We start from the raw sequence: 12,023 nt of genomic DNA on the forward strand, positions 1-12,023 counted from the left end.
AATTCATATAAGATTTTCTAACTGGAAATTGACCTTGGTATCAGAATTACTCAGAGCTTAGGTGGTCGTTCATTCTTGGTCTGACCTCATTTCTATTTTTATCAGAAATCTGTGAAGAAGCAATGCCATCTAGTGTATCAAGACATTTTTTCCTTGAAAATAAAGGCCGAACTGGCTATAAGCAATTGCAACCAATAATAATAATAATTCACAAGTCTTCTTTACTTTGGTATTTAATATGTTTTATTCCTTTTGCCTCATGATTAAATTACAATACATTAAAAACAGTTAATATAAAAACAAATCTTGAATGATGGTGAAAAGGAGAAGATAAAGAAGCAAATTCATGCGTAATATTCATGTAGAAAAGAGGTCTGTCTGCAGGAGTGCCTGAAAGATGTGATTGTAGACCCCTCATTGAGGAAGTTATACAAGAGAGCAGGTTTCATCATAAAGAAGTTGTAGCATAAGGTAGACTTTTTTGAATGATCGTAGTGATCAGTGGTGAAAGAATGGTGGTTGCAAGTGATTTAGTAAGCTGATTGGCAAACAATATAATGGGGTGTGTGGCCAGATTTCAGTTTTCTGCATTCCACCTCAGCTGCAGCTTCTGGTCATGATAGTCCTACATACAGTACATGACAGTAATCTACATGTCAGATAACCAATTTGCAAATAACTAGTAGCTAAGCTAATAACCACCAGCTAAGCCAGCCTTGTCCAACAAGATAAACTGCTGGGATGGCAACTAAAGTTGGTAGTATTTACTTATTTACTTTGTAGTCTGCCCTATCAAAAGACTAGGAAACTGCTTTTGGATGGCTAAATGGTGCAACAAATGTCCAATTGTGGGGTCCTTGGGGTTCTCTGAGCTTGCTTGTTTTCTTGCAGATGTTTCATTGTTCAATCTAGGTAACATCATCAATGCTAGTTCAGTTGGATTCCTACCAGTTGGTCCAGTTGGACTCATACCAGTTGGACTGTAGCTGTTTCTTAGTCTGTTCCATTACCCAGAGTTCTTCAGAAGACCAAATTTCACAGCACTAGACAGATCTGTTCCTGAATAAGACTCTAAGCACAGATCTTCTCAAATGAGTCTTCCCACCCTTTGGAGGAAATGGTGCTGTTGACTCTATAATCAATATGTTTTGATCATATTTTCTCTTTGCTTTTGTCTTAATGCACCGTGTAAATCTTTGCTTCACCCATGTTTAAACAAATCATGGCTCTGGACAGTGCTTGAAAATGGTCTTTGTTTTTTTTTTTTTTTAAAAAAAAAAACAGATTCATCTGGAGCCAAGCTTGAATATAAATGAAATGGGACTCTAGAGAGATGATAATTTCCCATATAATATTCCTCATATTTATATTAAATACGAATAAGAAACTGTCTTGAATATTGATAGACAAGAGAATGTAAGCTATACAGTTTGGAATAGAATAGAATAGAATAGAATAGAATAGAATAGAATAGAATAGAATAGAATAGAATAGAATAGAATAGAATAGAATAGAATAGAATAGAATTCTTTATTGGCCAAGCGTGATTGAACACACGAGGAATTTTTCTTTGGGCATACGCTCTCAGTCTACATAAAAAGACAAGATACACTCATCAAGAATCACGAGGTACAACACCCAGTGACAGTCATACTGTACAAATAAGCAATCAGATCATAGTAGGAAACAATCAATAGCCATATAAATCACAAGGATATAGGCAACAGGTTTATATCATGCAGTCACAAGTGGGAGGAAATGGGCAACAAGAATGAAGAGAAGACCAATAGCAATAGTAATGCAGCCTTAGTGAATAGTTTGACAGTTTGAGGGAATTATTTGTCTATCAGAATGATGGCATTCGGGGAAAAAAACTGTTCTTGTATCTAGTTGTCTTGGTATACAGTGCTCTATAGCATCGTTTTGAGGGTAGGAGTTGAAACAATTTATGTCCAGAATGTGAGAGGTAAATATTTTCACAGCCCTCTTTTTGTGCAGTATACAGGTCTTCAGTGGAAGGCAAGTTGGTAGCAATTGTATTTTCTGTAGTTCTAATTATCCTCTGAAGTCTGTGTCTGTCTTGTTGGGTTGCAGAACCGAACCATACAGTTATAGAGATGCAGATAACAGACTCAATAATTTCTCTGTAGAACTGAATCAGCAGCTCCTTGGGCAGTTTGAGCTTCCTGAGTTGGTGCAGAAAGAACATTCTTTGTTGTGCCTTTTTGATGATGTTTTTGATGTTAGGTGTCCATTTTAGGTCTTGAGATATGATAGAACCTAGAAATTTGAAGGTTTCTACTGTTGATACTGTGTTGTCTAATATTGTAAGAGGTGGTAGTATGGGAAGGTTTCTCCTAAAGTCTACCACCATTTCTATGGTTTTGAGTGTGTTCAGTTCCAGATTGTTCGCACCATGAGGCTAGTTGTATGTGGATTCATTGTTGTCTCAAATGAGACCAATCAATGTTGTATCATCTGCAAACTTCAGTAGTTTAACAGATGATCATTTGAGATGCAATCATTCAGTGGTGGGTTGCCCCCGGTTTGCACCGGTTCTATAGAACGGGTAGTAAAACCAGTGGGGGGCTCTGCCCACCAACCCCGACATCATCAAAATGCATACTTCATCGAAATGCATGCTCACGGTCCCGTTGTGAACCGGTAGTAAAGGTAAGTAGAACCCACCCTTGCAGTCATTGATATATATAGAGAAGATGTCACCAGTGTTTTCAGAATTGCTGTGGCTACTTGATCAGTCACAAACAGTATGGATCCAATCAAGCCATCTCCTGTTTGCAATTAACTGCAAGCCTTCCCCGCCCTAGTTAATTGCAGGTTAACTCCCCATATAAGCACGGACCTTTCTGCTTGCTATTCGGGCCTAGACGCTGTTTAGGTCTAGATGCAGAGCCAGTGCTGAAGCACCTGGACGCAGAACCCAGAGCAGAGCTGCAGAAGGGAGGAGAACTCAGATAAGGAGTCCTGACGGCTGCAGCAGAGATAGCAGCAGAAAAGGAGCCGAAGAGCTGTGTAAAGATACTCCCACGGAGCCAGCTGCAACTGTGAGTTGAGATAGCTGGAAGCCTTTTGAAGTCTCCAATTTCGGTTTGCCTTTTGCTGAGTTGAAGCACGCAAGCCAACATCTGAACTGTTGCTGCTGGACAGTTTCCCTCCCAGGAGCTTCAAGCCATGTTTGCTGATTGAATTGTTTTTCAGAGGTGACTTTTAGCTGTGAAGCCTACGCTGCTGCCCTTCTACCACCTCGATGATGTATCAACACCGAAGCTGTTTAATGTCATGTTAGTTTTTTCTTATGGACTGTTTCGGTATTGTGGAGAGGAATTTAGGGAGATGGCCTGGCTTCATTTAACCAAGATAAGACTTTGTTATTAATGTGCCTTTTTAAAGATATAGTGTTTTTTAAACATTTTGAAGTAAAGTATATTTTTATACAAGACTCCTCTGCTAGTTTTATTTCAGTCCTAGTGTGTTCGCTCGTGAGCTGGTTCACGGTTCGGGGACACCCCTCAACCCCATCCCGACAGAAGAGAAGTGGAGAAAGCACACATCCTTGGGGGGGCCCTGTGCTAATTGTACAGGTATCTGATGTGATTTTGCTTAGCTTCACCTGCTGCTTCCTGTCTGTTGGGAAGCTTGTGATCCACTTACAAGTGTGTTCAGGTACCGCTAGCTGATTTAGTTTAGTTTAGTAAGATAAACGATCTCAAGATGAATAGTAATTCCCAGGCCACTTTCTATTTTGCTTACTACATTCATACCGTATCTAGATGATATTTTCAAAAGTTCGGTTTCTGTGGAAGATATGATTCAATTCTGATCATATCTTTGAAAATGATTAATTCTTTGTTTTAGATGAAAGTTTTTGTTTCCAAAATCTTGGCAGGGTAGATATCTTGTGACTAGTATTAAATTTTAGGTGCCTTTATATAGTATAAATTCCCCTCCCTGCTCTCTTTTGGAATATTCATACATAGCAACTTCAACTAACTGGACTGTTTGGGATCCAAAAGATCTGACACATTTTTTCTTAATATCAGTTTGAGTTTGATATCAGTATCAAACTCAAATCAGTATAACTTAATGTCAGTATACTTAGTTATCAGTATACTTAATATCAGTATCAGTTTGAAAATTGTTGTATGCCATTTCTGGAAAATTGCATTTTATCCCTTTTCTCATATCAGACTGAATTTAAAAACCTGTTATATGGAATATTTGGATGGATACTGGAAATGTTACTTTAGAACATCTAAAGGATGACAAATGCCGAGTTTTCATTATTGTCCAATGTTAAAAGATAAACACTATTTGTCTGTTGCCACCCACTGGCAGAATTTATAACTACAGCATTTAGTGACATCTCAATTTTGATCTGAGACATTTTCTGCATTAGACACACCTATTTTCTAAAAAGTGATCACTTAAATAAAAAAACCTTCCATAGTCACAGAGATCATAAAACCTATATGATGTCTATTTTCAATAAATAAATTTGAAAGGCAAATTTTAAAATCTGAATGGAATCAGAAACTGGAGAGTCTCATTTTGTCTAAACACTGGAAAACTGTTTAATTTAATATAAAAGGTTTTGATTAAAAATTCAATTGCAGATTATTCAACTAAAATAGCATTCAGACTTATCTGATTCTTTTGTGTTGATATAGAAAAGGGAATCAATAAATACATTACTGGTGAAGATGCAGTGAGAGTACAGTTTTATTATAACTTATCTCATGTCCTAAAAGAATGATGTTCTAGGAGAATAAATTGCATATACAGTGGAGACTCTAGAAAGAGTGCAGAGAAGAGCAACAGAGATAATTAGGGAACTGGAGGCTAAAACATATGAAGAACGGTTGCAGGAACTGGATATATATACTTTAATGAAAAGAAGGACTAGGGGAGACATGATAGTAGTGTTCCAATGTCTCAGGGGCTGCCACAAAGAAGAGGGAGTCAAACTATTGTCCAAAGCACCTGAGGGCAGGACAAGATGCAACGGGTGGAAACTAATCAAGGAGAGAAGCAACTTAGAATTAAGGACAAATTTCCTGACAGTTAGAACAATTAATCAGTGGAACAACTTGCCTCCAGAAGTTGTGAATCACTAAATGAATGGTTGTAAGTCAAAGACTACCATTATTTTTCAGTTTGAGATAAATAATAGTTACGGCTTCAAATCTTCTAAATTACACAACTAATACATGGAAATTGATGCTGGGACACAAAAATGGTATCTTTGTATCCTTATTGCTAAGACACTGATTCTTCAACAGTGAAAAGATAAATTTATGGCCCAATTACTCAGTGGATTGATGACCTGATGTTTCTTGTGATTTATGAATGAGTTACAATCATAGTTTTGGTACAGACAATTATAATGAAATATAATAATCTTTTATGGAAATGGGTAAAATAACTTCTTATTAGTCCAAAATCAATCAGAATAAGGCTTCTTCATTGAAGATTATGGACTACAATCTACTACATAGGTTCAGTGCGCGTTGGTTGATAGATGCTTTTCAACTTCTCCATCAAGGACTGAGAGGTAGCGACTGGCTCAAAATCCCCCAGCTGAAGGGAAGGCTAAAACTTGGAGTTTCCCATTCAAATTCAGACCCTTAACCACTATACTTACTGGCACTCCCCCCCCACTTTTAATACATAACATCAGCTTCATAACATCCTTAGCTCTAAAATGTAAATGATTTACTTTGGTCTGGTTTTAAGATGGTATTTTCCTGCTGCTTGGGACGTGGTGGCTCAGTGGCTAAGACACTGAGCTTGTCGATCGAAAGGTCTGCAGTTCAGCGGTTTGAATCCCTAGTACTGCGTAACGGGGTCAGCTCCCGTTACTTGTCCCAGCTTCTGTCAACTTAGCAGTTTGAAAGCAAGTAAAAAATGCAAGTAGAAAAATAGGAATCATCTTTGGTGGGAAGGTAACAGCGTTCTGTGTGCCTTTGGCGTTTAGTCATGCCAGCCACATGACCACGGAGACATATTCGGACAGCTCTGGCTCTTCGGCTTTGAAATGGAGATGAGCACCGTCCCCTAGAGTCATGCAAGGGGAACCTTTACTTTTACCTTTCCCTCTGCTTGCAGCAAAAAATGTGTCATGCAAATGATCAATAATCAACTCAATTGTATAATTGAATTAAATCATCACCTCAGCCTGGGAAAATCTGACGTTCATACCTGCAAAGCTGCACTTCTCTTTTTGATACCAGCCTTATAATATATAATGTATGTAGATTTTATATATTTAAATGTGTGTATGTGTGTAAAACACTTAAGAGACAGGAATATATAATATATTATAATATGTATATTGTGATTGAGGCTTGTTTTGGTCATACACCATTACCAATTAGATCATTTTTAATGCTAGTCTCTATTCCAGAAATCCCAGCTTTATGGCAGAAAAAAAAATTCACAATGGAGATTCCATAAGCAAAATTGTAATTAAATATTTGCCCCCTTTAAATTCTTGCTTTATCAAGTTACTATCAAAACTGCTTTAGTGCCTTAGCTGTGCCATCACTCTCTCTTAGCCCTACTCACCTCACAGGGTTTCTGTTATGAGGAAAATAAGAAGAGGAAAGTGTGTTGGATATGTTCTTTGCCTTGAGTTATTTGTAAAAATAATAAAGGTGGGATACAAATGAATAAATGTACGCAAGCTGATTAGATGAATCAAATGATTCGATAGTATATATATTTACACTTTTTAAACAAAAGGGTTATGAAATATAACTTTGAAAGAGAATATGTCAAATAGAAAAAGAATATTTTATTATAGAGTAAGTGTGCACTTAAATCTACATCTCTCCATCCCACTCACTCACCTTTGTTAATAAAGGTTGAAATATGTTTAGGGTAAAAGAAATCTGTATCTTTCAACAGATTTGCTTGTTTTTGTGAGAATTGATGGTGGGAGAAAGAAAGGAAATAAGCTCTTTCACATAAGTGCTGTAAGTACATGCCCTTGCAGACTTTCTGATGTTCCCAGTGTCTGCATAGTTAAAACCAGCCTTCAGATGAAACGATTGAAAGATCGGCAGTTCAGCGGTTTGAATCCCTAGTGCCGCGAAATGGGGTGAGCTCCCGTTACTTGTCCCAGCTTCTGCCAATCTAGCAGTTTGAAAGCATGTAAAAAATGCAAGTAGAAAAATAGAGATCACCTTTGGTGGGAAGGTAACAGCGTTCTGTGCGCCTTTGGCGTTTAGTCATGGCAGCCACATGACCATGGAGACGTCTTCGGATAGCGCTGGCTCTTCGGCCTTGAAACGGAGATGAGCACCACCCTCTAGAGTCGGGAACGACTAGCACATATGTGCAAGGGGAACCTTTACCTTTATCTATTGTGTTATGGAAATCAGCAAATAAAGAAGATGAAAATGAATGTCTTCAAAGGCTCCAGAGTTGAAGTTCAGATCCTGGAAGGCTTCTTTGTCCCTCAGAATGCTGAAATAGCAGTACAACTAAGAGGAACAAGCTGTAGAATGGGAAATCTTAACTGAATTTTCATCATATGGAATTCACTTTAGGTAAGCCTCTTAGCCTTATTTTGCAGGATAGGGATATCAAAGTTACAATACTTATCATAATTAATTAGATCTTCCAACATCACTTTTTGTAAAGCAATGTAAAAATATTCAACTATTTTAGTTCGCAAGATTTCTGCAATATTTATTTCTTAACACTCTTTAAAATCTTAAAACACAACTCCAGCTAGAAATTAGACATTTCAGCCAATCACTTCTAGCATCTGACTGTATCTCTGCCCAACAAAACAACTCTACATCCTGTTACAATGATCTCCATTCTTCAATTCTTTTTCTTCACTGGACACAAAATGTTGAGGAGCAGCAGCAAGTGCTGCAATTAAAATATACACATAAAACTCCACCCAAAGAGGGATGAAAACATACCTCAAAATCAAATGCAGAACAGAAATCTATGTTAAAGGGATTTTGTACTGTACGATAAAGTTCCAAATGCTAAAGCTAATTTCTGCAAAGCTGAATGGTTTGCTCATGTAGAATTGGAGTAGAGCTGTGCTGTTTCGCTGTATGTTTTGTACTTGTGCACAGTTGTTTTAAGCCTGTCCCTAATTCAGAATATCACCAAAATTAGAGATCTTCTGAGCTTTGATGCTTGCTTCAATCAATATCTAGAATAGATTTCCAAATGATGATGGTTTTTTTTTAAAGGATGGAAATCAAGTACTGTAATTCTGGGTTTTACGCCAGTTGTGGAAGGATGGTTTTAATTACTCCACAGGGTTGCTGTACTGGTTGTCAGACTCGCTAATAAGCAGCTGGCTTTGTGCTCCCACCCACTGGGAGACTGTCAGTCAAAGCTTGTAGCAGTTATATAGCAATGAGATGCTCAGTTAAGATCCATATGTAGCAAATTGAGACACCTCACAGAGGTTCTGTATTATATACAGCATTACCGATTTATCTTGGCCGCAGTTGAACAAAAGAGGCAGAGCAAAACAAGAAGAGGCACATCAGAAACCACCGACGCTTACCAGGACAAGGCTGCTTTCAACATCATGAACAGCTCTCTGGATGAACCTCTCCATTACGCGGGGGGCTACCAACCCCAGGACTCCAAGGAATGGAAGGTGATCATCCCGGCTTTCTTGGGGGTGATTTGCCTGGCGGGCTTTGCTGGGAATGTGTGTGTAATTGGAATCTTAATGTACAATACAAAGAAAGGGAAGCCTTCGGTGATTCATTCTTTGATCTTCAACCTCAGCCTGGCAGATCTGCTCCTCGTTCTTTTTGTCCTGCCCTTCAGGGCAGCGGCTTATTCTCAAGGAGTCTGGTACTTGGGCTGGTTTCTTTGCAAAGCCTCTGACTGGTTCCAACAAGCTTGCATGACAGTGAAGAGTCTAACTATTGCTGTGGTGGCCAAGACATGCTTCATGTATGCAAATAATCCAGCGAAACAAGTGAATATTAAATGGCACGCCATCTGTGCAGTGCTGATGGTTATTTGGCTGGTTGCCTTGGGAATCCCACTACCTCTGTGGTTCTTCAGCAGCCTTTGGGAGCCAGAGATAGGCTCATCTTTGTGCATTGTGATTATTCCAACCCAAGCTCATGAGTTTATGTCAGCCTTTGTCAAATTTTACCCCTTCCTGGTATTTTGTGCCCCTCTCACCTTTGCTTTCTTTTATTTCTGGAGAGCATATGGTAGATGCCAGAGGAGGGGGACCAAGACTCAAAATCTAAGGAATCAGATTCGATCCAGGTGTTTGACAATGATGCTTCTGAGTGTTACCATTACTTCTGCTGTGATGTGGTTTCCTGATTGGATATCTTGGTTCTGGCTCTGGCACCAGAAGAAGGATGGACCTGCTCTCCCACAAGGTTTTATGGCCACTACCCAGGTTTTGATGTTTGCCATCTCTTCAGCAAATCCTGTTATCTTTGTACTCATGTCTGAAGAATTCAGAGAGGGTTTTAAAGGTCTATGGAAATGGTTTACACTGAAAAAGCCTCTACCTCCTACAGAAGATCTGGAGGAAACAGCAGTTGATAACTTGGAGGGAATCCCGAGCAATGCTCCTTCACCAGAGGCAATGACTCCTAATCAAGAGGAAGAGCCCCCTTCTGTCCCTGCTACCTCAGAAGACTTGGAGATGCCCGTTTTGCCAGATGTTGAGCAATTCTGGAATGAAAGGGAAGCTCTTCCTGATGCTCAAGACAATGATCCTGTTCCTTGGGAACATGAAGGACGAGAGATACCAGGATGCGATCAACCAAAGTGCAATTAGGAAGCTGGAAACCAAGTTTTACTAGGTTGGATTCAGGCATAGTCATGTTTAGGGGAGATTCACTGAAATCATGGGATGTTCCTTGGATAAGACTAATTAAAAATCTATAATGTTAATGGATCTCATTCTAACATGCTTAAATCTGATTACACTAGATTTCTTATTATTTAGGTGATGTTGAACTGGCAGTGTAGCATGTAGAAGTTATTTTAATTATTGTACTTAGTTTTTCTCTTTTCATGTGTCTTTATTGTCTTCACATTTACTTCTTCAATTATTGTGTGATGCACAGATGCAGCTCTCATTCTCATTACTCTTCTGTTAAAGAGTTTATTATTTAAAAATTACATTGCACTTCTGGATGCTAATTTAAAGTTTCAGAACATTTTTTTTTAAAGTTAAATTTGTAAAGTAACATTGTTTATGAGCTGGTTCTATGTGATCTATGTTTAAACTTTAAATATTGAACAAAGAATTGCAAAGGAAAAGGTATAATTTGATTTTCAGTAGTGAGAATATTTATTATATATTTTCTTATCAGTACTACAGAAAATGTATATTAAATATGCTGAAAGAAAAGGTGGATCAAGTTATTATATTAACTGATAAGCTTTCAAATTGGTATTTTCTATTACTGAAACTCAGTAATTGAACTGAATTTATATTTTAGTGTTCCGAGGAAGTCAATTCCTATGTACTGCATTAAGATCATTTAGTAACAAAGGTTGTAGCTGGCAGTATTCTATTAACTTGTATTTTAGTCATATCAAATAGACAAAGATTTCACAATATGCAATTTAGAATTTCCCCCCCCAAAGCTGTATGACTTACTAATGTATAAAAAATATATTGACTGTATACTGTTGGCATTTTCATCTTACTGTTTTTATAATTTTTGAAACAAGTTAACTGATTATTATTCAGATGTGACAAGCTGTGATATGCCCATTTGTGACTTAGCAAGACTTCAAGTGGAAACTAATTTGTCTTATGTCCAACCACACAGACAATACATAACTGTGGAGTCATATAAATACATACAGAAAAATTAATGATCTACTTTTGCTTTCTAAACTGTTTAATGGAATCCCCCCCCCCAAATGAGATCAGTTGTATGTTTCATAATTTGGAAAATAATTAAATGAAGAGCAGGCGGCTGTTAAAGATATCAACTCCATCAGCAAGCAGTTTAAAAATCACTCTTTATGGTCAACTGTTTGTAGAGTGGCATCTTTGTCAATTTTTTGATTATCCAGTGTTTTATCTCCATCAGTACTAAAAATTGTGAGAAAAGGCAGTAGTCTGTAGCATCCAAATACAATATTTGTCCTGTGCTTTATCCAGCTATTGTACTGCGTTGCTCTAGCAGCTTGTGTGTGTGCATGCGGCACTAGCAGCATTGCATTTGCCACTAAAGCTTTTTTTTTTTTACTAGATAAAAAGTTTGGTAAGAATGTGCCCAGTAAAAAACAACACACACATACACTGAAAAAAAAAGCACTTTGGTATCTGCAGATGAAACAGCTCGACTCATGTGCCATTTTTGTCTTGTGAAAGAAAAAAAATACTGCTATGCCAAGAAGTAAACTGGATTGAGCAGCATGCCAATTAAGATAACTTCCGGACACACAGGTGGGGTGTATGCAAATCAATTTCATTTCGGACAAAACTCCCCCCTTCCCCCAGGAAACTGTTACCTTAATATTCTGATTTCATCTGTGTTGGTCATTTATTTGTGCAAAGCTTTGTAATTCAAGATGCTAAATCTGAATAGCCACATGCTTGTTATATTTTGAAATGCATTTTCTGTGCAAATGTCATGGAATCACAGTAACAACTTGTTATTTTTTTGCTATTTTAGAGATATTACCCAGTCATGCCTTTATTTAATTTTAAACTATGAGCATTAATTGTATTGTATAAGTATGTCTCCACCATTTATATTAGAATTTTGTTGCCCGATACAATATAATTAATTTAAGGTTAAATTTACAAGATATTACATAGTCAGGCTGGTTAGATTTTTTTTAAAGAGATAAGAAAACTATAGTCAACCAATTGAACTGTTATATGAATCACATAAACATATACTCATGTATAAGCCCATCCAAGGATAAACTGACCCACATTTTTCATGGTATTCTGGTTCAATTTGAGGGTTTGCTTAGCCATGAAACTACAATAAATGCACGAGGACAAGTCCATCGGT

The 12,023-nt window shown here is 37.6% G+C and overlaps 1 protein-coding gene across 1 annotated transcript; it reads left to right on the forward strand.

Annotated features, from left to right (window-relative positions):
• The first annotated feature begins 8,539 nt into the window (after positions 1 to 8,539).
• On the forward strand, positions 8,540 to 9,896 carry GPR151 (G protein-coupled receptor 151). The gene has a single exon (XM_034405156.2). It carries the CDS (start codon positions 8,585 to 8,587, stop codon positions 9,812 to 9,814), a length of 1,230 nt encoding a protein of 409 aa, XP_034261047.1. The 5' UTR covers positions 8,540 to 8,584; the 3' UTR covers positions 9,815 to 9,896.
• The last annotated feature ends 2,127 nt before the right edge of the window (positions 9,897 to 12,023 follow it).

This window comes from Pantherophis guttatus, chromosome 2 (assembly GCF_059756535.1).
Source record: "Pantherophis guttatus breed Tessera chromosome 2, ASM5975653v1, whole genome shotgun sequence".
In the NCBI taxonomy this organism is placed as follows: Eukaryota; Metazoa; Chordata; class Lepidosauria; order Squamata; family Colubridae; genus Pantherophis; species Pantherophis guttatus.